Genomic DNA, 25,512 nt, shown 5'->3' with positions numbered 1-25,512 from the left:
TATCATCCACAGGTGTCGTTTATTCACAACAAACTTAACAAAGTGATGCGTTAATGGCGCCTTTAAAAAAAACAAACAAAAAAAAAAACTTTAAACTCTTTACAAACCGAGCAATGATTTTCTCTACCTACAGATAGTTTAAACGCTTGAGCTGAGACGTTTCATGTTGAAATAGTGAAAATCAAATTGGGAAAAAAATGTTAAATATCGTCTGTAGAATTACATAAAAGCAGATAATAAATCTTGAAAGGATACAAAATAACTGAGCCAAATTTACAACAAATAAAAGTGGGAATGATGTGCGTTCATCTCTGTCACCACAATAAATGTAAGAAACGTTTTCTCATGTGACTAGAATGAAATCAAAATGTTATAAACAGAAATGCACAACAACAATGAAGTATCAGCATCGCCGTGTTGATAATTTGGTTTATGCACGTGCTGCTCTAGCGAATGATACAGTGAAAATACAGTTATTTGAGCCCCACCCTGCCCACATATTGTATGTCACAGCAATGATGCTTATCCTGGTTTAAATATTTAGCAGATCATTATCCAACTTTAATCGGCGCACAATCGCGTCCTCATGTGTGCCTGTGCCGTCAGAGCTCAGTAGATCTGGAAGTGAGCTGAGGTCGTGCCATCCTTCCAGCATCGCAGGGTCTCGATGACGGTGGAGCGACACAGCGGACACGTTCTCTCGCGGTCAAACCACAAACACAGGCACTCCTCACAGAAGACGTGCTGCGGAGGAAAACCATTTCATTTTCACCGCAGAGAAGCACAGAACAAGCAAACGACCCACAGTTTTTCTCTAAAATCTGTGAGAAACAATTGTATTTGCTGCTTCAAGTTTGACGTTACTTTACACCCCTGAGTGCTATTTACAGAGGATCACTTGTGACATGTGCAAACTTCTTTCTTCAGTGACAGGTTCACATAAACTGGTCAACTGTAAAACACCCTGAAAACCAAACGTAAGATTAGCCTTATCATTTATTTACCAAATGAACAGATTTAATTCTCCCCATCTATTGGATTGGCTCCATAATATCTCAGTATCTTAGCAGTCAAATCATTATTTTGTGGCAAACAGTGAGCCAATTAAATGAAGCCGTTTTTTTAAATGAATGAAATTGCATCAAGGTTTTAGATGCCAACATTAATACTGTTAGTAATGGATTAAGTGGACATGCATAAAGTTTATTTTTGATTTACTACAAGCAGTAGATGCAGAATTAGTGATGCTGACATGCTATACATGTGAAACTTTATAGAACAAATCAAGTAAAATATTCACAAAGTGTATGAGGAAACTAAAGCCGCATGAATTAAATGCTCAGCAAAATTCAGTAAAGCCAAGCTTTTATCGGTTTTAAATAGCTAGTTATCCATGTTTCCCAGTTTATGAAATTCAAGTATAAAATCTTGAGGTAGGGAAGGGCTCTATGTCAAGAAAATTCTCATCTTCATCTTTACAAGTTGACTGGTGCGCTGAAGGTAAAAAAAAAAAATGTTAATTCACTGCCACTCAAAAGGCAAACTACACCTCTGATGGTGGCCATGATCAGAGGGGTTGTAAACAACAGGGGGCAGTAAAAAACTGCTTTTTTTCTCCTCTAGATTCTCTTCAAGTCTGTGAAAATGACTTTCAATATATTTAAACATTTAAGCCTTCTTACTTGACAGAGAAGGGCTATGGGGTCTCTGAAATCCGCCTGACAAATAGCGCAGACGTCACCCGCCTCGCTGCACTGCTGACTGCCGGCCCTCATTCCATAACTCTGAGAAGGAAAAAAAAAAGACATTCAAACCCCACAAATCAAAAAATTAAATAGAAGTCTCCGTGTGAAAACACAATAGTCATCCTTCCTGAATGTGCGGAAATCACTGAATTTGCCTGAATCAGACCTGGGAGCTGCACAGCATGACCAAGGCCTTCCGTATCGCAGACACTCGTCCACATATGTCAAAGGACTGAAAATGAAAACAGGACAAAGTTTTTAAGTCAAGCAGTTGCTCACAAACTCCCACACTTAATTATTCCTAAACCTCTTCTAAAAGGGCTCATGGCGTGTTCAGGCAGGCACTGCATCCCAAAATTCCAGATGCTTTTTGCAAATGGCTTGCTGTGAGAAAGGTTGGAAATCTTTTGTATAATTTCTCTTTCAGCTCTTATTCTCGTCAATTCTGATTCAAGTAGATTTTCAGTTTCACTTCCAAAAAAAATGATCTAATGTTAAGAAAGCCAAAATATCTTTATTCGGAACATCCGAAACTGAAAAAGTTAGTTTTTGTATTAATAGCAGACCTTCTCGAATAAATCATGAGCTGTCTAAATTATGCACAACATAATCGCCCAATGTAATCATATACACGGGTTCTTAAAAGGAGGTGTCCTTTCATTTCAAAATGGCCACACATCAAGTGGAAGGTTCTAGATTTCTTACTCGACCTGTCTATTGATCCGCTCAGGAATTGATCATCAAAATATCAGATACAGCCGACTTTCTTGTGAGTTTACCAACCAGTTCCCAAATATTAAGTCAGGTAAATGTCTGAATGAGCCATTGTGTGAATACAGAAAATAACTCCCTACTAAACAATAGTGTACCAATGCAAATACTTTAACTTCTTGGAAACAAAAAATCTTCATCGCACACCAGAGTAAATTATGGAGTTCCGCAGGGTTCTGCGCTTGGACCAATGCTTTTCACTTTATACATACTTCCATTAGGGGATATTATCAGACAGCAGGCCATCAATTTCCATTCAGTATCGCATGATGATACTCAGCTGTACTTATCTATGAAACCAATCGGTTGGGTTAGACTACAAGCATGTCTTAAAGTTGAAAGACCTGGAGGACTCAGTTTTTTGCTCCTAAATTCAGACAAAACTGAAGTTCTTGTCTTTGGACCTGAGCGCCTCAGGATGAAACTGTCTAGTCATATAGTTGCTCTAAATGGCATTTCATTGCCCTCCAAGTACTTCAGTGAGGAACCATGAAGTTATTTTTGACCAGAATCTATCCTTTGACGTACATATAAAACAGGTTTCCAGGACTAAATGGTTATTTAACATGTCCATGTAAAATCCTGCAAAAGTTCAAACTCAAAAATATATAATCTCATCAATGATTCAAACAAAGCAGTGGCAGAAAGTGTCTGTTCTGTGCAGCTTTGACTGTTTTAGTCATTTCAGGTTAAATGCTAATAAATTCTTCCAGCTCTTTTGAAAATGGGCCTTACACACACATTAAAGCAGCTTCCCCATTCTGCGGCTTCCTGTGAAAATAAATCAGCAAGTTCAAGTTATTTGCAACATTACTCAAGCAAAATCAAGTGTGTGACTGAGTGACACAGCAACAGGATATTCTAATACTATCATGACTTTATCTTGGAAAGCACCAAGCTGCACCTCGGCACGCACAGGAAACTGTCCACCTGATTCATCTGAACAAGCCTATTATTAAGAGAGAGAACAGCTGAATCACTGCTTTATCAAAAAAAGCTCTATTACTAATGCAGTAAACACATCACATAGGGCATGACAACAATAGCCACACGGTAAAAATAATGCTTGCATCATCCAGGAATTTGTTCATTCAAGTTCCACTTTTCTTAAAGGTGGAGTGACTAGCGGATCTGAAAGTCTTTTCAAGTTTCATGATGTGAACTGACCTTGCAGAGACCTTTTACCGCGGTGTTCCTCTCTCCTCATTTCCGTCCCTTCCACCAGTCCACCACAGCCCTTTTTCTCACCACACATTTTGAGGAACATGAGACACATGTTGTCCATCTGACACCCCCCAGCAGACAGTGTTTAAAATTCTGGGTTATCCATCTAACCAGTTACCTTCCATGCATTTTCTGTTGCTTATCTGCTATCCAGGCCCAGTTATTTTTTAAGCTATTCCTAAACTATATACAGGTATGCACATAGATTTGTTGTCATGTTGAAGTTGACACAAAGACGCCATCAAAAGCCCACAAAAATATCAAGTGAAGTGACAGCCCCCCGGGATCCTGAGTTGGATTAAGCGGGTATAAAAAAAATTGAAGGAAGTATGATATGGAGTCTATTGAAATAATAGAGCCTCACAACATCTAAAAGTAAGGTACAAAAACCATCGCAATCTTTGCAAGAAATTATACCACCAGGCACCGAATACCTTGCAGAGGCTGTAGATGATGATGAGTGTGGCTCCCAGGAAGTAACTGTTTGAGGGGTCCTCTCCCATGATGTACTTGTACCACAACTGGATGGGCACCAATGCCCGAAACAGCTGGCTCAGCTCCTCGATCAGCAGGTAGAACTTACCCTGGACATACACACAAAATTAGAAACCAGCATAGAAGCTGCGGGCCCGTAATCAAATATGCTGATGATTGGGATCAAAAGTACAAATACTGAATGAATGTGTAAAAAACGCACTTTTTGTAAAAGAAATAGTCATGGGTGAGTCATACAGGCTTGGAATACTTTTCGACCACTCTGTGGCTTTCTTGAATGTTGTCTGGCACTGCCAGAGCACAACCAAGTCTCATTCCAGACTGTTCTCATTTGGTTCCATAAAAGTGGAGTAAGCTATCTAAATGCTGTCAAGAGTCGTGGCATCCCTCTCTACACTCAAAAATCACTTGAAACTCATCTCTTCCATGAACACCTCTTCCTCTAACATGCTGAACCAACAACTTACACTTTTCCACTTTCTTCATAGCTGCTTTCAATAAAAAATGAATTGATTTTAGTAGGGCTGGGCGAGTTCACTTTTTATCGCACATTAACGCAGGTTTTATTATTTATTTTATTTTGTAAAAGTCTGTTGCTCACAGGCTTTTATTTTGTAAAAGTCTGTTGCTGTCTGCTGCAGAACCGGAAAAGAAAGTAATCGGCGGATCCACCAAACAAGGAGAAGGGTACGGAACTTTTACTCGTTTTCATTTTAAAGTTCTTCCAGACGGCGGAGTCGACAGAACCAAAGTCATCTGTAAACACTGCCAAGTTGAATTGTCTTCTCACCGTAGTAGTTCCAGTCTAAAATATCACTTAAAGGCAAAACACACAATTGATGCTAGCAAGTCATTCAAGGAAACAGACAGTGGAGCGAGGCTTCTACATAAAAACTACATAAAAATGCTGATGTTAAAAGTGTGTTTGCACAACAAATGTTATGGCACTTTCATTCATATGGCAGCACATTTAGAATAAAACTAAATGCTAAAAGCTATACACTACTTTTGGATTTTGCATTCAAATGCGATTAATCGTGATTAATCAGGGAAATCGTGATTAATTAGATTAAAAATTCAAAAAATGTAATCGTTGCCCAGCCCTAATTTTAGCATTTCATGTAGAGACCACTGACGGTTGAATGCTTACGTACTTCGTATGAAAGCGTCCGCTAAATAACTAAATGTAAATGAAAAAGAGCTAAAGTTTCAACGGTATGAGAAAAAACTTAAATTGAATATGTATTCTCCCTTTGGTCCACTTGCGAAGTGTGTGAAAAGCAGGAAGCGCTCAGCAGCTTCAGGGCACTCTTCTATCTAGTCAAGAGCAGTGTGGTATTAAAAGCTTAAAACGGCATGCCTCCAGCCCAAACATGGCCGCTGTCCAGATCTCAGCAGCTTCACAGCAGTACAGGCAATTTCCCCACACTGCAAGGGAAAGTGGCAGCAGCTCTTTCCACCTGCTACCCAGTGCCCACCTTAAGCCCGCCGCCCACGGGGGCTCGATTGCCGTCTTTAAAGTACTTCCCCTCCGTAATCACAGAGAAGAAATGTACTTTAGTCCCCACTGCTCTACAGTGTGTTGAGTGAGCTGGGTACATTTAAAAACAGAGAATGAAGAATGAGAATGAACTTCATTCCCTGATGGCCCCTGTGGCATCCCCAGCTTGGACAATGACTAAATGGATGGTAACAGACAAAGATTGATGACTGTGGGTAAAGAGGCACAAGTGGCCTCGCGTCCCACAGTGCCCATCACGCCCACGCAAAAACTGTCAAATCTTAAGTTTGGACACCAGCCAGTCGGTTTGAGAAGGCTTTACTGCAGGCTGTGTTTGAATGGTTTCCTGCTTCTTTATTTATTCATTTCAAAAGGAGTAAGTGTGTGGGGGGATATATTTGGATTTGAAATGTCAGAGCTCCAATTTCTATCCACTTCATTAATCAAACTGCGAGGCTTGTACTGCTGCATCTATTCTACTTTCCACGGATCTTTTTTATTTATTTTACATCTGTCTTGTCAATTAAAGTTGCATTTAGTGGCTAATAAAAACACAACAGAATTACAACAAGAGAGAAGAATACATTTCCTTCCACTTTTACTGTTTTAAGTGTTGCACATCCGTAGAAAAGGGCGTTTCAGAAATTATTATCCCTGCCGACACCCTTTTAGAACACCTAAAAAAATAAAAAGGGTGTCACAGTGCTTTCTATTTAGGACATCTCCCACAGATGCAGAGAGTTTTCATCATAATCAGTATTAGATAATATGTTTTGCACAACATATGAAAAAGGAAATATGAAAAAAGTTTACATGAAGTTTATGCAACAGTCATATTCATACACACGCACGGTGGAATTTAAGCCCTTAAATAGATAAATAAAAAAAGCTAAACAAACAAACATAAATCTTCTGAATATGTCCATGCTATCAGCTGAGCAGACTCTTGCTGACTGCAGGATCGTTAAAGTATCACTGGCTGGATGCATTAATAATCTTTAAGGGCTGATTATGTGACTTCTTCATCTTCGAAATGGAATAGACTGTAAAACCTGGGACTCCTTAAAACTCAACACGTGTCACATCAAAGCTGTCATATCCTGAACGTCCGTGCATGTATGTGTGTGTGTGTGTGTGTGTGTGCGCGTACGCGGAGGATACAAGTAATGGTCCAGCTCCAGGGAGGGATGACCTCACCCTCTGCAAACCCCTTAAGGGTAAATGAGCTCGGTTGCTTGCTGGCGTGGTTCTGATAGGCCTCAAGGTTTGTTTATCAGTGGAAAATTTGATCCTAATACTTTGCAACCCCCCTCCTCTGTCTTCTATCTCACACACAAACATACAATATGAGCTGCACCTGTATGGAAATCAACTCCATGTATGTGTGTGTGTGTGTGTGTGTGTGTGTGTGTGTGTGTGTGTGTGTGTGTGTGAGTGTGTGTGTGCAAGCATCAGATTTGGTCGCCTCAGGCCAGAAAAACACTCACAAGCAAACACTCGCAAGCACACAGCTCACCTAAGGAGTACCATTTAAAATCTTATGAATACTAAACAGTTTCACACTGTGACCCCTTAGCACATTCTACACTCAGCAGAGTATCCTCATAGTTCAGTAAATTCTTTTTTTCCCCAAATCATTAACTTAATTTAACAACTTGGAATCTGAGCTTCTTTGTGATGCAATTATAACCACCATTGTACCATATACCACTGTCCGTGCAATGTTAAGGCTACTTGAGTGTTTTAAGATCAAATCGACCTCTGCACAATCTTACAGCGTTGTATCTTTCATTGAGAGGTTGCTACAAGAAGTTGTAGATAATTTTGGCATTTGGAAGTTGTAGCCAATGATAATTTAGGTCAGCTAGGCTTTGCACCAAGTTTTTTTTTTTGGTCTACGGGCTCTTACACACGGTACACACCAAACCTACGTGAAGAACCAGCAGCGACAAGAGAACCCCTGTTGGGTCTCCTTGTGTCGCCAGAGTCTGAACAACCAGAACGGCACATCAACACATGGCACAGACCATTTCCAACTGCCAGCCAGGCAATATGCACCTGCGCCAAAAGATATGGCAAGGCAGCGGAGAAGGCGGCGGTAGTACGCATGTTACTCAATGAGGCAGTGTGTAGGACAGAGGGCCTCCCCTCAGATAAAGCTAAGAATAAGATGCTCCATTTCCAATTTAGCTCCGTCCCTAGAAGCTTATGGGACGCTCATGATTATTTTCCTGGAGTTCAGAGACACAGCTGCAGTTCAACTTGTGTTAAGACAGGACAAGACACTTCAAAAATAGGTCTTCTCCAAAGGCAATTACTAGTTTCCAAATTAGGAAAACTCGTCTATATTTTTTAAAAGTGATTCAATCACTGATAAAAATAAAAGTCCTCGCCAGCTGTTAGCTTTCAGTGGTCTTTACCGCCTCCCTTCTCGTGCATTCATTCGCTACACAGAACAGCCAATCAGACCGAGCCCTGTCCTTGACAGCCACAATGGGAATGCAAGTTTAATCGCCTGAAAAAAGATGCAGACAGAGTGCACACTGAAAAATACAAGAGACACAGATGTTCACAGATGCTACAGAAGTGCAAACACATATAATTACAGGTGGATTTCTTTTTTCAAATTGTAAATCAATCGAACTGTCTACTGTCAAAAAGAAAAAAAAAGGGGGGTTAGAGTGGTCATGCCATCTGTGGATGGACCAGGGAATATGGCAAATATTTAGAATTTCTTACCCTGGATTTGAAAGCCAGTAGAATCTTAGGTAGAAAGAGGACAAAGCACTTCAGTCCGATGGTGACGTACTTAAGTATGAAGTCAGTGATTCCCACCGCCCAGATCAGATCAAAGAAGTCAAAGCTGTTGAGGTTGGGCTTTGCAAATATGAGACTAGAAGAAAAACAAAGCATCAAGCTAGATGACTCGTTCCTGGGAGAACTCTGGTGTCTCCACTTTGTACGGTAGAATGACAGACAACAGTAAAGACCATGTTGAATATAATATAAGAAACTCTGGAAACAAAACAATACAATAAATAAAATACTCACAGGACATGACTAGACAAAAACTGCAACACTCCCTAAAGGAAATGGAAGTGAAAATAAAGTGACTTGCACAACAAAACAAAATGAATGAAATAACCTAAAGAGAACACAAATAAAAAACATAGGATGGTGAGCACACAGCCACAAAAAAAAAGACATCCTGCAAATAGAACTACCTGTTGTGCAGCTCCTCGTGACTAAATGTGTAGTAGATGTACATGACGTTCCCTCCGAGGAACATGATGATCCACAGAGCAACGAATACAGAACGTTCCTCCTGGTAGAGCACAAAGAAAACAAAATGAGTGACTTAAACAACATGTCTTCACATTTCTTCACCTTTAAAACTACATCCCAACCCTTTAATTGACAGTAATGCTGCAAACTAGTGGAATTTGCTGTGTATTATTGGCTTGTTTGACTATTTTTTTTATGTGTATATGCACAAGCTCTTTGCTATGGGGATCAAATATTTAGTGAGATTTAGTGGAATTTTCATCTCTGACCTACTCACAATATTCAGTTACATTTCAATAACAAAGCTGTGGAAACAATATTTTTCTTAAGTGTCAATAAATTGCCCAAAAAGTCAATAAATTGCCCAAAATATCCACAAATAATGATGAATTCATTGACCTGACATGTGGTTTTGTGTTACAGAGCTCCACCGTTATACACCATTGCAGTCAGTAGTACTGAAATCTCTCCTATTAACAAGAAACTGAAGCCGATGTAAATACATGCGCACACTAGTCGATCAAATGTGTATCAATCCATGATTAAAAACAGCCCCCCCCCAAAGAAAAAAAAACAACTTTTAAGTTGCATCTGTTGAAGAGAAAAGATAAAGGAAGTCGAGGGATTTCGGGACACTATCCAAGTCTTCTGCGAACCAACAGGACACATAAGGGTTAAGAAAGGTGGAAATGCCTGAGACACGTTATTGGTTTTGGGTCTTTCATGGGCTTTGTGGCCTTCAAGATCATACATAACGAGTCCTGCTTTATTCTTCATTAGAGGCATGAAAGACTGTGCCTGAATTTAATCTAACATTTATATTATTCTTGTTTTGTTTAGTTGTTTTTTTTTTGTTTTTTTACCCGCAATGACACATGGTGCCTAAACGTGGAGTTTGCATAGGCAAATGTGCTGGCCATCCCCACACCCACAGCGATACCTGCAGATGAGAAGGGCAACAACATCACTAAACAAGACCTCATGCTGATATGGATCATTTCTTCTTCTTCTTTTTTTAAATATTGTAGCGTTAGACAAGCTAGGATACCTAGTTTATGCTGAAAGCAGACTTTAGCCAGCAGAATGAGGATGAAGGGAAAGCCTCTCTGCAGCCAGGTAACCACTGCTTTGAGCTCAGAGAGAGCTGGGGCCGGGGTGGACTGCTCATCCTGGGCTTCTTCCCTGGAGCCGTGCCTCTCAGAGCCAGCCGCTGTCGTGGCCTGCTGGAGGAGGGAGGATGTCCTATGCTGCAAGGGCTGGTGGTGGAAGTGGTGGTGGTGGTGGTGGTGCTGGGGCGGCCGGGGGAGAAAAGGTCCACCCTCTGTGCGATGGGGCCCCCCTTCTTCTCTGGAGGATGCAGTCATCTGGATAAAAACTTCAGGCGGAGAGCCCAAGACTAAGCCGGCTGCTTGGAACTGAGCAGAGGAGACGGAGCTGGAGGGGACACCCACCAGGCCTGAGAAGATCTGCTGGGGTGAAGTGGACGAGTCAGGCTTCAGGCAGTCAAACACACCACCCTCATCCAGGCTGCTCTCAGATCCCAGAGTTTGGCTTCGGCTCCTGAATGCGAACAAATACAGGTTTTAAAAAAAAAAAAGGGATAAAGAAATATAACTATGCTTTGTTTTTCTGGCGCTGTATAGCATATTATTTCAGTATATAAAATGTGAATGTCAGGATGTGTATATTTTACAAGATAATGTCAATAGGAAGAAGAAAAGTTTGTCTCTTTTAAAGTTATTTGGACTTGTTTCTGTTTGACATCTCATTTCAAAAAGTGATCCTAACTCCACTTGTGATTTCATTCATGAGATTTCGTTCATGTCAGTATCATGTCAGTATTAAAGGCGTTGGAGATCAGCTTCCAGGTCTGCTTTGTTGCTTTGCAATTTAGAACAAATGCTCACTTAACTGCAGAAACAAATGAGTTAAAAATTTAATAAAACTACTTTGTCTAATGTTAACGTTTATCAAATGAAAATTACAAAAGAGAGGTTTCATGTTTACTGTGTGAGCTGCCTTTTGGGGGAATAAAGTAAAAGTCTAACTAAGCAACAGACCAGGAAGTCCAACATCCTGTGAAAGTTTCCTGTATTTACCTTTTTTTTCCGAAAAAGTTAAAAACCTGAAATTCCAAGTTGCCAGTTGAAGGCAGCGCTACTCTCTGATTTTGTCACACGGTTTTCCCCGAGGCAAACTACAGCTCAGCTTTGCAAGTCGCTACATTTCGTTCAAAATTTCAATACACAGTTCACACGACCTGAACACTGGACAGTGATGGAAGCTCTGCACCGTGCTGGCACGATTTGGGTCTACTTGAGCCTTTAGAAGGAAGGCGTCACAGTTGATCAATTCAAAGTTCCTCTGAAGTATTACCTTTTTAGGCAGCGGTAAAATCTTTCTATCAAGATGGGAGTTTTACACTAACGGCTCATCGGTCAAAAGGGCTAACTGAACGAACTGATGAGTGTGAAACTGATGTAAGAAATATGCTGAGGCCTTTCTGGTCACCATATCTTAACCTAGTTGAACAACTGTGGGAAATGTTGGACCACCTTCATCAAAACACCAGATGAGGGAATATATTTTTGAAGAATTGTGTCACTTTACTGCAGCAAAGGCAGTATATTAGAATCAAACTCCATAATGCACTTTAAGTTGCAGGCTGGGAAAGCAATTTGTGCAGTGTGACAGTATTGAATTTTTGAAATTGCGTTGCACCACAGACAAAAATATTTGAAAAAAATCAAGCCATCACAAAAAAATAAATAAATAAAGATTCCCTGTGGACATTCATTCCACTACAGTAAACGATAGCTGATCTTGCTAATGCAAGAAGAGATGCTGATGCTGAGATCAGAATGCAGCAAGGCCATTCCAAGCCGCCTGTAATGCCACTGTAGGTACAGAAATCTTATTGTGCTTCAAGTGCAACCAAGAGGTCTGATTCCGCCCTCCCCAACAAAAATAAAACAAGCCAAACACTGCGTACAAATGGAGGGTGCACATGTATTTGGATTCCCAATTAATTCAAACACCCCACAAACAGAAGAGATCGCAAAGCAGCTTTCTGAGAGCACCTTTCAGAGGGCATGCCATCCGTGTTGCTGCTGTGTCTCCTCTGCATGGCATCACCACATGGTCCAACCCTGCAAACGTACATCAACATCACCGTTCTGACTGTGACCTCTTATCTGCTGCGGTTCCGCTTAATGCGTTTAATGTTTTCAACTGTATTTTGCACAACAACATGGTGGCATTACCTGTGTTAGTTCAGTGAATCCCCCTTCCGCTCTTGTCATAATTAGCATAAAACTAGGTCGGTTGATGTTGCTGCTCCGATGCTCCGCAGGAAAAACTTCCTGTATGACGTCAGGGAGGGCGCCTTCGACCAATCAGCGTCCTCCTCCCCAACAGACCACATCCGTGTTGGAAATTTTAGTTTGTTTAGTGGTGGTGGATGTCAGATTTCGCTGGAAAAAAACAACACCGTTGCTTTTTGTTTGACATTTGTTTTGTTGTTGGACGAAACGTTTTCGTCAGTAGAGACTAAACTGCGTCATTGGGCAGTTTTTTTTCTTGGATTTTGACATTAATTTCATAAATAGTGCCTAGAGAAAGCTAATGTTATCAGGAGCTAGCTAGCTAGCAGGTCAACAAGGCAGGTTTATTTTCGTTGAAACTCCGTTAGCTTTCGTCCCCACCTTCAAACAGAGCTAAATTACAACATAACTCCTGCACACAACTCTACGCGAATATATTATCAGTTTAAAAGAAGCGTCAATAACTTGAAAGCGCAACATGGGTTAGCTAAGAATGCTGTTGAATATTTATTAGTTGTATTCTGACATCAGGTCAGCAGGCAGCTCTAGTTAGTTTTTCATGTTGTTTGATGAGCATCATCGGGTTGTCGCACATCTCTTCATATCAGTGACAGTTAGGAAATAGTCAGGGAATTGGTACCCGAGGAGGTTGGATTCTTTGGACTGTCACAGTTCCCAAAGAAATCCATGCTATGATGGTGCTACGGAGGTTACTAAGAAAGCGCTGGGTGCTGGGGGTCGTCTTCGGTCTGTCTCTCATCTACTTTCTCACCAGCACACTCAAACAGGTACTCAAACTTTCACTACACCAGAACAAATGGGTTTTATCTTATGGACATGATCCTTTGGGGATATGTTGTTTTGGCTAAGGAAATATAAACGGGGACGACGGGAGACATATTTTCCAAGGTCATCACAAATAATCTGTAATGTGGTGTTCCTTTAACGAAACCCACCTGATTATTTTCTGTTGTCTTGATTCACACAAGAAATCAGCATGTCGATGAAGTGGCTCGTTGACGGTGTTGGTAATATGGTTAAAAAAATGAACTGCCAACTGTAGTTTAACTTTAGACCAGACCAACACGTGGTGATTACTTTAAAGCTGGTTCCTGTTGACTTTAGATGTGTAGCGGACGTGGCTTATTTCTATTGATGTAGAATAGGAAAAAAAAAAATGCAACAAAGCTTGTCTCATGTCCATATCAATGTCCACATCCGTCTTATGGAATGTCTCAGAAACTGAATTAAAACTAAACTTAAGACATTTAGAATGAGGCTCCCGACTGATGTGATTGGTTATTGAATACAGCTGCAGCACTTTCAGAAGCAGATACACAAAATACACAATCTTCCAATCTATTGGTACTTTAATTAGCCGGTAGTTATATTGATAAGTCTATTGATTTATTCATTCACATAATTGACATTCTCTCTTTTATTCATCTAGCTTTCCTTCTTGCTTTGGCTTCTCAGCCTTCAAAGTGTCTTACTCTGACTGGTCAGCTGATACCATCCCCACCTGTTTTACATAGACGCACATATCCAGACTCAGAAAACCTGAGTCCAACCTTAAAAAAGACAACTGACCAATAACAATCAGACAGTTTGCTGCTAACTTTGATCTTACTGCTGATGTGATGTGGGCGGGTCACAATAACACAGCTACCTTAACATGTGTAAAGTTTACATTATACAATTACCTTGGTTTTTAGCACAAACGTGGTAGAAAACATATTAATTCTATAGCCTTATTCTTAAATGGGCTCTAGCTTATTGGCACATAACAGATGTGCTTGTTAACCAGCTGCTATTCCTCTCTGGTAATTCACACATAGGGGGGTCAGCGCCAGCAAGTTCTGCTTCAAATTTCAATTCTTTACCACTCGAAAAGGGTTTCTAGTTAAGACATGCCACACCAAATTTGCTGTTGTTTAGCCGTTCTGCTAAGTGCGGTTTCTTTTTGGGATGGGATGGCGGTAAAAGGTAATGTTAGCTTGACAAGACCTTCAATTATATGTGTAATTAGTGGGTTTTTTTCTTGCTTCTTCTTCCTCACACTTACGTAGTATGTAGTGACAGGAAAATCCTCTCCACCTATTAAGTTTATCAGCAGATGGTTTAAACTTGAACTTTGTTTTGTGCAAAGAGCACCGTTATTTTCCAACATTTGAGTGACTGCATCTTGATGAGGATCTATTGATCTCACTGATTAATTTGCAAATCCAAACACACCCACAACGCAGATAGAAATGAAAAATAGCCAAGCCTGATCATTTTTGATGTGGTGATTTGAAACATTTTGAGCAAAAAACATGGCAGTCAAAAGCGTTAATCTTGCTATCTTTTATATTTGAAACGAAATTGAAGTTTTTGTCAAAGATATTCAGTTAAACATTTTAGAAAGTCATCTTCACTTCTTCATTCTGTCAAAAGTTCTGAACTCCCCCGGCCGTCTGTGTTGTTTTCCTTTTCTCGTGTGAACTTTGGTAGGAGGAGCGAACCATACGAGACCGCACGCTCTTGGAGGTTAAAGACCCAGACCATCGCATCCCGTGGAAAGTCCGTTTTAACCTGGGCAACAGCAGCCGACAGATAACTCAATGCAGAAACTCCATCCAGGGCAAGACGCTGCTCACAGACGAACTTGGTGAGTGATGTGGTCAGTTCCCACAGCAATGCAGCGATAACAAAACAGCCCCACGAGATAGGTTACAGCTGTGTCAGTGATCATCCGTGTTGATATTTCACAGGTTACGTTTGTGAGCGAAAAGACTTGCTGGTTAACGGTTGCTGCAACGTCAACGCTCCCAGCAGCAGACAGTACATTTGTAAAAGCTGCCTTGCCAATGGCTGCTGCAGCATCTATGAATACTGCGTGTCCTGCTGCCTCCAGCCTGATAAGGTAATCCGTTTTAACCGTCATTAGAAAAGACTCAACCGTTTGCATGCACACATTTTAACAGATGTTCACAAAATGAAAGAGTTCTAATAGATATGCATTTTATCTGGGATCTTCTTGACTGTCTTTTTGATCTTTGTACTCTTGCTCAGCAACCTCTCCTTGAGCGCTTCCTGAATCGTGCAGCTGAAGGTTTCCAGAATCTTTTCACTGCAGTGGAGGATCACTTTGAGTTGTGCCTGGCTAAGTGTAGGACCTCTTCACAAGTACGTCATGAGTTAAACAGAAAGATAAGAATATGCAAATGTGACCCATAAGCTCTCCCAACCTAATTTCTAACTATAGATTTTATCGTAGCCTTTATGAAACAAAACACAAATTGTGAAAGTGGTTTTCCTACTGATAGAGAATCAAACTTATGACCTATCTCTTATAGGTTAGTTAATATTTTGCTGCTGTAAGCAGCTTTGGAAGCAAGATAGGAGACACGCAACTGTCTCATGAATTTCCTACCTAAGAAAAAAAAACTGTCTGCAGCAAATTTCAGCTGATAAAATCACAAATGACTTCTTCCAAAATCAAATAAATCTTCGCATTCATTCTACACTGGCTTTGTACTTTGCTCTGCATTGCATGAAATACTTACAAAAAAAAATAATTACTTTTTAGGTTGAAAAGGATTACACGGTTTAATTTTGAGAATAGCTTGGTTATAGCTACCAAAAAAAAAAAGAACATATATATATGTCAAGTTTTCTCTCTTTCACAGAGTGTCCAACATGAGAACACCTACAGAAATCCTCAGGCAAAGTACTGCTATGGCGAGAGTCCTCCAGAGCTCCTTCCTGTATGAGTCGGACTTACGTCCGTGTTTTAAGAAGAGCAGAAAGAGGAGTGGGTCGGTAAAGTCTTACTGTTTGGACACCTAACGGCTTGGAGAAGAGACGCGACGACTGAATTGCTGCCACAGACAACTCTGCGTTGTTGTGGCGAAGCATTGCCGATACTCACAACCTCCAGCCTCAAAAAAGGACAAATATTGTTTTTTTTATTATTTACACTTCATAAGTGCATAGAACGCTTCCTACATTCATCCATGATGATCACCAGGTCTATCACACAGGCAGCTGATCCATCGGGAGTTGCTTCAAGCAAGGTCATGTCATAAAACAGGCTTCATTTTTTTAAAGAGCTGTTCTAAGAATATAAAGCGGCATCGAATGTCTCATTACTTGTTAATAGTGCATGCATTTGAAATCACTATTTAATAAAAGTGACTGTGAAACTAAAGAGGTCGTGGTTTGTTACTGAATGGTGACTTCAGGGTTTTCTTATAGAGTTCCCTTCATATCTTTCAGTTTCTGTGATGCAGGAATTTTAAAGATTTAATGTACAAGAGAAAAAGAAAGCCAACGTAAGACGAGTAATCTTGAAATAAGCCACAGTTTTATTTAAGAAAAACATACCAGATATTATCAGACCATGATAAACAAATTTGAAGTTGAAGAAATCTTGTTAACTTTTAACCTTTTGAAGACTCATTTTGAAGGTCACACAGAACAATGAATGAAAAGGACTACTAACCTATCACCTAACTTAACCAGGGCGAGAGTGGCATTAATCTTGTTTTCACAGTGTTGTTTGATTGCATTTCTTTGATGGGAGCCTGATAGACTTCTCCGTCTCATTGTACGCCGTCCATCTGGCTGCAAATTTCACAGTGAACTACATTGATTAGAGTCTAAAGTGGCGACTCACAGAAGGCAACTCTTATCAGCCTCTTGTCCTGCCTCAGGCAGTGTAGCCCGCTCACAAGGGATAGGTGTCCAGAGCAAAACAATTAATCACTGTGAAGGCTGAGAAAACAAACCGTTATAATTAGGAAATTAATTTGTTTCCTTGGCAAGTTGATTAATTACCATCACATGGGGACATGTCAATTCTTCAGGCTTATCGAGTTTAATAAAACAAAGCCATTTCTGAAAAAGCTTTAAAGTAGCATTGGTAAAACTTAGCACATTTCAGTGATATGACTGATGCTAACGACACCTGTGAAATTAACAATTATTCTCAAATTGCAGCTAGTTAGCATAAATACTGGAAATGTATGAAGGTATTCTGGCAGACAAGCACCCCTTTTATTCCAAGTGACACTTTAAAATCTGGGTTTTTTTTAGATCTTTTGGGAGATGAACATGGTTGCTGTAAGACGTAATTTCCTCTTTTCAGTTATGCTAAGCTAATTGGTTGCTATATCTAAGAGATTGAAATAAGCTATGGCAGCACTTAATGCACAGCCGAGAGTGGTATCAATTATCTCATCCAACACCACCAAGAAAAGTGATTAGAAGCTTGTGAAAATGTTAATTTATACCTTTACTCTAAGCTAACAGTTTGCTGTAAAAACAAGCTAGTCTACTTTAGGAAGTTCATTCAGGTGACATACTTGCATTAACTTGATTTATTCATAATCCTACTGAGTAAAAAGAGACTAAGTGTAAAGATTCCAAATTCATAGCTGCATCAGAATAATTTTCCCATATTGGAAATCATAAGTGATGACCACTTCCACTGAAGTAGTCCAGATAAATTGCCTTTGGAGTTTTAAGTTTTATCTTTTTTACCTTTGATTGCTGGGATTCAACCTTATGCTGCAGCCAGTCCAGATATTCCCTAGCTGACTTTAACAGAGTGTGACCCCACTGTTTCCTCTCAAACATATACTTGGGCATCTTGGGTGGGGATGGTTTGGTGCTGCATTCTCCTCCAAGATTACTTTTCACACATGCTGCAAGCATGTTGACCCTGGAAATAGTGTCCGCGAGAATCTCATGAAGAGAATCAACTTTGGGATTCAGGTTGCTTTTTTGGTCATGTAAAATGTTCTGCAGGCCTTGAGACATGAAGAGGAGGCTGCACTGGACTTTTGGCCCAAGGAGAGGAGTGTTTTCGTGGACCTCCAGTTCAGGGAAGCCCGGGAACCAAGTGCCGAGGTGCTTCCCATTGGATTTGTCCTGGCAGAGAGGGCGAACGGCAACATTTGTAAAAATTTGGTTTGATCTTTACAAATGCCAAGTCTGCAAACGCACTGCATCTCTTATACTTTGTCCCAGCAGAAGTATTGGCATGGATCTGTACTGAAACCACAACAAGAAACCTTGCACTTTTTAATTGGATAAAGGATGCCATGCCAAGTGCATCGTGCACCAAAAGGCTTATTCTACAAATTAGGGTAAAAATTCAACTTAAATCTCATGTCATCTGGCATATATGCGGTTCAGCTGCATGAAATTATACAAGATCTTTAATATAACAGGGATAGAATTTGCCTCACCTTCATCAACCAAGACATTAAAATGCTGTTTTTAGATTGAAAGCGACCATCCTGCATAAAGCATTCCTGCATTTTCCGATATTGTAAATATAAAACTTCTATGTTAATATCTGTTCATGTACACTTGAATCTAAATGCAGATATCAAACTTAAAGGCTGAGTTTCAAAGACATGGATTAAACCGAGAACCGGACTATCTATTCATTAATTCCTGCAAACTTTCAGTACGGTACAGTGCAGCGTCTTAGAAAGTCTGAATACCCTTTACATAAATGACTGCACGTCGACATAGTGAGTAGTCACTTTACAAAAAAACAGCTTTAAAAGGATACTTTTTTTCTGCTCAATTTGTTTCATCGCTGAAGCTAATACTCTAAGGAGGAAACTCCAGGGCGATAAAGATGCCCGTGCAATGTGCTACTTGAAGACATGTGCAGAGAGAAACACCAATCTGTTACTTACAAAACTTGTCAAGCTCGCTTCAACCAAGCTTTTGGTGAGGGCTGTCAGTTCTTTCAGCTTGCACGATTCCCTGGCACCATGTTTATGCTGTCCAGATCCTGCAGCTGAGCCTTGCATCAGTATCACCATCCAGACATACAACACTCTACAACCTGCAAAAGCAAGCACACAATCAGCATTTTAAATCCATTACAATCATTTGACCTTTGAAAAGTATGTTAAAAACTTAGCTTTTTAATACACACTGATAAATGAAGAGTTTGGGCTCAAAGTATACTGTACCTGCTGTGAGTTTCATTATTACTCTGCTCAAAGTTTAATGACAGATTCCAGCAGTAATGTGTTATCGCAGTCACACAAGCTCATATGTATATTTGTACGAGGTGCACGCAAGATGTACTGACGATAAACCTCTATCTCCATCTTAGCCATATCCTTTGGTTAAAAAAAAAAAGAAAAGCGGTAAACCAATCAACGCAGGGTGTCTCATCGGGTCAGCACCTTGTAGTTCTTTTTTTTTTTTTGTCACTTCCTCTAAAAGAAATACAGCAAATTACTGATTAGGGTGATGTGTAAATGACACAACTGTCGCATATTTAACTTGAGATGAACTCTTAAAAGAATTTAAATAATTTTTACTTTGTACTAAAAAAACTAAAAGTTGTGTAAATGATCAACTTTTAATGTCTTAATGTACGTCTGTTGTCTATCAGGTACTTTTGTGATGACATATTTATGCTATCTTTGATTCATTCCCCCTTTGATCCGTCACACTTCCTGTGCGTCTACAAACTAACCACAGCTCAGCACTATCTTTTCAAAGGAATCCGGTTCAGTCCAGTTTAACCTTCTGATGATCTTTTCCTTTTTCCAAAAAGTGGGTAGGACTGATCACAAGTTGTTTCATGCTCAACGTCACACGTGAATAAAAGTTGAGTTTTTTATTGAAATGCACTGAAAAGCTTTCATCTGTCAGCCAGACTTCACAAAAGCTGAGGCCTAGGTTACAGTCACTTCGTGCAGAAAACACTTGACAAAGGCTCCCACACAAAGAGTCGTGGGCTTTTGATAACAAAAGCTGTATTGTTTAAAACACAAAAAGGTACAGCATGGGTCAATAATAAAGAAAAAACAGGTCAGTTAAGTTGAGTGTAAGTATAAATAAAGAATAAATAAAGTACAAATAAAACTTCCTGCCTCTTTGAGGATGCAGCAAGGTGTTCTTGCAGTCTCACCTAACTGGAACATACCACCTTCTTAGGTTAGTACAGGGAGGTCAAAACATATGAGAAACCCAAATATACAAAATAACAAACAAAATACTGATTTGTAAAAAAATTAAAAAACACATTTTTAAAATATTTTCTCTACCCACACATCCAAAAGTAAAACAGCTTCAACAGAATGTGAGATATAGTAGAAACATTAAACCCACCCTCCCACATTTTGACAGTATCCAATTCTTCACTGTAATTGACCCGGTCTTGCAAACCTGTTTTCACTCATCTCTGATTGACATTGCAGGACAATAAATAGGACAAAGGTAGAACTGCATAACTCTCCCTGGTTAACGTCAGCTGACACATTAATTACCGATCAATAAATAACTTTAACTAAAACAGTGACAACGTGCAAAGAAAAAAAACAAAAAAACATTTAAAGTTGGGGAACCGTTACAAAGTAAAAATGGAGAGGAGGCTGCCGTTTTCCCAAAGCTGCCTCCCCTTTTTGTACAGTACTGCGCAAAAGCCTTAAGCCACGCCTCTTTTGCTTGAGGCAGACTGTCCTCTGACCTTTTAAAGTGGTCCTGAGCAATAGGTTTTCAGCCTTTCTTCAAACTTTGGCTCTTTTTTCACTTGTATTTGGTCCAGTCCTTTTACCGGACCACAGGGTCACAAGGTTTTGCTTGTTAAGCCTCTTTATACTGACCTGTGAATTTGTCAAGCACAAAAAAAGTTTGTTACAATTGTACAATTTATTTTTTTTTTGTTTGCCTTGTAAGCTGTATTTCCAAAATATATTTGCATGTTTCATGATACAATTGTACCTATTTCCCATTTTCCTGGCAAATAGAATTGGCTTCAGATGTTTTTGCACTGTATTGTATCCTATTATCTTTTCCTGTAACATACTTTGCTTTCACAATAAGTGGAAGCAAAGCAAAGCAAAGTAAAGTGCAATAATAATAATAATGATAACTACAACAATAAGGAAATATATTAACGTCTGATAAATATGATATGATGAAAATAAATAATTCTCGCTCAAGCCACATCACAGGCTGCAGACAGCATGTTCATTTACAGTTCTGAAAAATAAATATCAATACATAAAAACTAAACAGAGAAGTACATAAATAAAAAATATTATCTAAAGCATGATATGCTAAATCCTACGAAATGTATCATTTAAGAATATGAGTGGTTTTTAATGTTGCCATGGTGGAGGGCAGTACAAATAAGGTTGTAGAGAGTACATATGGTATCTCTAAATGTGGAGAAAGAACTCATCAACAGGGTTCGAAGGAAGGTCCTGAGAAGACTTGGGTATAAAACGCTGTCTATGATGTCTTAATATAAAAACCATTAAAGCTTATGTCAGTGATGCCAAAGGTTTCAGTCAATTTAGGAAAGCTAGCAAAAAAAGACCATTTCAGACCTGTTTTGTGCCTGAAATTGGGATAGAAGAGGCAAGACACAAAGTGGGCCCCTAAAAGAGCAGATTGTTGGGAACCTCCATTCTTGTCCAAGTAAGACAAGCAAAATTACAAGGATAACGCTTCCAGTTCAGTAAATATTAGCTGCCCAGTGCTGCAGGTAGAACAGAGCTAAGCCCCCACCTGCTTGGGTATTTGAAGAAATATTTCCCCTAACCTACGATGTTTGCCGCTCCAAATATTAGGTTTAATCATGGAATAAAGTGCCGTAAAGTGGGTTTGGGAATACGAATTGGGACACACCGGAAAAGATAAAGGGATTTTGGAGAGGAAACAAACAAAAAAAAAAAAATATATATGAATGCATGCAAAATACATTTTTCAAAAATACATTATGATATCTTGTGGAAATAAGAAAGACAGTCTGCCTTACACTGCTTCACATAAACCCACACGGAGCTGACTTAACTATGGACAGTGGCAGAGAGATGAGTTGAGAGACGAGTTTATGCCGTGAGAACTGTTCAAGCCGACACCTATTTGTATTGGCCAATGAAAAGGGGGTGGAACATGGGCTGAGCATGTCAAAAGTGCAGATTAGTAATGTCATTGTTTCCAGGGAATTTTTCTTCAGTTTTCACTTTTCATTTTCAAGAGGAATACCTGGAGCTCTGCAATTTGAGAAGGTTTGAGTCCTCAGATATAGTTTGGCCATGACGTCCGTGAATTCAGCCCGCTGCTGCAGGACATGCGCTGTTTTTCTTGTGAAATCTGAGCTTGTGGCCAAGGTGCTCCAGCTCACCCAATTTAAGAGCCTCCATCATTATCGAGCCCTTAATCCAGCATAGATGAAAGTGTCCAGTACAGTGTCCAGTACAAGAAGCTGTGTAAAGTACCCTCAACTGACTCCTGTAAACTCATCATGCAAATGTGAACTCTGCCGTTAATGCTGGCACTCCAACTGAAAATCTTAAGTCAGACTTAAGCTTTCTCAAGTGCCCCAGAAGACATTTCAGTGCATGTTGTCATACACTGCCTTTGCCTCCCTCTGTACCTGCAGCACTTGTGTCAGCCAGTCCCTCAACATGACTGAAACACCCCATCCATAGACTTTCTTTTCATAGCAGTACTCATAGGGCAGCTGTAGTGGGGCTGGTGTTGTTGGCTTATCGATTTCTAGGTCGATGCATTTGAGAATCTTCTCTGTTAATAGCAAACGATGATTATCGAGCGTTTCCCTGATGTTTGCCAAGAGCGTCAAAATGAATTTTTGATCATCAGAGCAATGTTTCAGAAATTCTTCGACGCGCAGAATATGCAAGTGGAAGAGCATGTTCTTGGCATAGATGTCCTGCAATTTCTCAGAAAGACTGATACCAGTGACTGTGGAGTCTGGAACGCCATCGGGCATCGCATCGTCATACTCAATCTGTGAAGAAAAAAAGGGTACTGAATGAGTGTGGGAGGAAGACAGAAATGGTAAGATTCATTCAAACAAAAGAACAAGAGCAGGTATTTCAGAGTAAGCGGTGAGTAAGAATCAGGATATTATATTCAAAGGAGAGATATTCACTGCACTGTAACTGATGAAACCCTTTCATGAAATCAAATGTTGCTTCTGTATCTCGGTATGGTCTGCATGGTTTAGCATTGGCCATTTAAAGGACCTGTCTTTAAAGCTGGCCTTGCTGGTGGTAGAATCTGCCTCTTCTAAGGTGAAGTAAATCAGGAGTCAGACATTTTTAATAAGGGTAGTCAGACTGAGCCCATTGCTCTCATTGGGATAGGGCAGAAACCAATGTGTCATTATTGTGTGGCCCATACAGCACGTGTAGCCATAGGGTATATAGTCAGTTATTTTGGTCGTATTCCAACAAGGAATCTCCTTTTTTTTGTGAGACGAAAGTGCTAACCACCACTCCACCATGCAGCCCTGCAATCTTGATATGTCAATTAAAATCAGGGGCAGTTTCAAATATTTTGCTTTCTGAATTGCTGACAAAAGGACTCAGTCTCAGTTCTAGACTGTTCTTATTTGTGGTTGCTGTCAAAGCTTCGACCAGGATTCCTTGCTGCACATAAAAGATGTGTGATTAGCAAGTACAAACACATAACTGTTGTCAGAGATGGCCCGCTTCAATGACACACAGTTACAGGAAATATGATGTACACACCAACTATGACTGATCGTCTAAAAATGTGTCATAACGCATGGGTCCTTTTTTTAGCATTTCTTGACAGAGCAATATTACGTTTCTTACTAAGCAGCTGCTTAAGGATAGCTTCGATCAGTGAGTTCTGAAAAATACAACTTTCAGGCTTTGGAGTAAAACAATCAGAGGGGAAGCACTCGCTGATGTTGGCCCCAAAACATATCAGCAACACCATTACAAAGGGTGATACAGAGGCATTTACCTTTATAAAAGTCTGACGTTAAAAGGAACAACAGGTGTCCCTAGGTAGTTTAGGACCAATGTTGCTGCAGCTACAAAAACTGTACTTGTTGCAAAAATATCCCATAAAATCTTGTACATTGTTACAGTATATACAAACTACACACCGAGCACAGGAAGTGCTATCATCCCAGAGCCACGCGGTGGTACTTACATATTTTTCAAGAATCTGATTTGCTTCGTGTAACATCACATCTGCGAGAGACTCAAACCTCTCAAATTCGTGGTCACAGACGATATGAGTCGGCGCTGGAAGCACGGGATTCCACTGAGCCATGAGGAGTATGATGACGAGTTCTAAGAGAAAAAACAAGATAGATACTTGGGACTCAAGAAATTCAGCAGGATTAAACATGTAGCGATGCGTTAATGATGCCTCTGAGCACTGCTTGTTTGCTTAATCCATCTATACACTGGCTGAAAATGAAGTCTCCCATCGTTGACATTGAAGGGTTATAGTTAATATATATAGGATAGCATTTCACTACAAAGTCTTGTAAAAAAAAAAAAAAAAAAAAAAGTAAATAAAAAAAAAAATAGGTGAAAAACCAAAGAGAGTTGGCAAATTTAGTATCAAAGGATTTTGAATAGAGAATAAAAAGATACACACCATAGTGCCATAGAGATCCACTGCGTTCACTATTCATAGTGACAGTAGTATGTGATCCGATAAGCGCAAGGTGTCATTTGGCAGTGGAGATGCCGGCAGATGTGTATATATAATATGAACCTAAAGTGAACGGTCATCTGCACCCACCCACATTGACACAATGAACAACAAAATTCCATGATGACATCCTTCAAAGTATCCTGTAATGACAGAGCGCCGCTTTACAAAGAATTTTTAACAGGAGGTGTGAGTAAATTCTTTGATAATTCAGAGATAACATAAGAAATTTTTGTTTCCTTTTATCGGGGGAGGACAAGATTCACTCATACCTTGAATGTCAGACAATTAGTTTGTCAGTGCGGATTTTTCCGCTTTTTCTAGTGGAAAATCAAGTCACCAACACAGGTATTTTTATTTTTATTTTTTTTCCAAAAACAAAATTACGATATCAGAGAACCCCGTTTGAATCGGTTTCTCAATCAGTAGGTTGTATAAAGAGTGTACGGTGTTGTCAAGTATGTTGTGAAGCCCATCAGCCTTACAGTCATTGAATTCAAAACTGCAAACAGACTTCCACTTACCTTTCTGACAGCAGATTTACAGACTTTGTGATCTCCCTTCCTGGCGTCTCGGGCCCTTCTTCTTAGTTTTAACTCGAACATGGACAATCATCAGCTCTGTGCACGTAAATAAATCAATGAGAGTAAAACGATTCAACCGTTGGTTCAATTGAAGAGAAGTTTTAATGCAA

At 39.8% G+C, this 25,512-nt stretch overlaps 2 protein-coding genes and 1 long non-coding RNA gene across 4 annotated transcripts; 1 reads left to right on the top strand and 2 right to left on the bottom strand.

The window, feature by feature from the left end:
• Positions 1 to 12,365, bottom strand: rnft2 (ring finger protein, transmembrane 2). Of its 2 annotated transcripts, XM_075467391.1 has the most exons (10): positions 12,285 to 12,365; positions 12,102 to 12,170; positions 10,070 to 10,581; positions 9,885 to 9,961; positions 8,961 to 9,061; positions 8,476 to 8,629; positions 4,175 to 4,324; positions 1,912 to 1,977; positions 1,683 to 1,784; positions 1 to 744 (listed from the first exon to the last, which is right to left on the bottom strand). In XM_075467391.1, the coding sequence occupies exons 2-10, from the start codon at positions 12,146 to 12,148 to the stop codon at positions 610 to 612; spliced, it is 1,344 nt and encodes a 447-aa protein (XP_075323506.1). In that variant the 5' UTR covers positions 12,149 to 12,170; positions 12,285 to 12,365; the 3' UTR covers positions 1 to 609. The 2 variants fall into 2 exon arrangements, 1 of the variants encoding a protein (XP_075323506.1); XR_012769912.1 differs by lacking the exons at positions 1 to 744; positions 1,683 to 1,784 and having other exon boundaries at positions 3,684 to 4,324.
• A 77-nt stretch (positions 12,366 to 12,442) lies between these two features.
• On the top strand, positions 12,443 to 16,536 carry spring1 (SREBF pathway regulator in golgi 1). Its single transcript, XM_075468947.1, has 5 exons — positions 12,443 to 13,132; positions 14,838 to 14,994; positions 15,098 to 15,249; positions 15,399 to 15,512; positions 16,016 to 16,536. The coding sequence occupies exons 1-5, from the start codon at positions 13,037 to 13,039 to the stop codon at positions 16,097 to 16,099; spliced, it is 603 nt and encodes a 200-aa protein (XP_075325062.1). The 5' UTR covers positions 12,443 to 13,036; the 3' UTR covers positions 16,100 to 16,536.
• Positions 16,537 to 16,691: 155 nt separating this feature from the next.
• Positions 16,692 to 19,390, bottom strand: LOC142382824 (uncharacterized). Its single transcript, XR_012769957.1, has 3 exons — positions 19,325 to 19,390; positions 19,043 to 19,194; positions 16,692 to 18,260 (listed from the first exon to the last, which is right to left on the bottom strand). It is a non-coding gene; the product is annotated as an uncharacterized LOC142382824 (long non-coding RNA).
• Positions 19,391 to 25,512: the final 6,122 nt, after the last annotated feature.

This window comes from Odontesthes bonariensis, chromosome 6 (assembly GCF_027942865.1).
Source record: "Odontesthes bonariensis isolate fOdoBon6 chromosome 6, fOdoBon6.hap1, whole genome shotgun sequence".
NCBI lineage: Eukaryota > Metazoa > Chordata > Actinopteri > Atheriniformes > Atherinopsidae > Odontesthes > Odontesthes bonariensis.
Note: the sequence above shows the minus strand (reverse complement) of the source record. Positions and strands in the feature narration are given on the sequence as shown.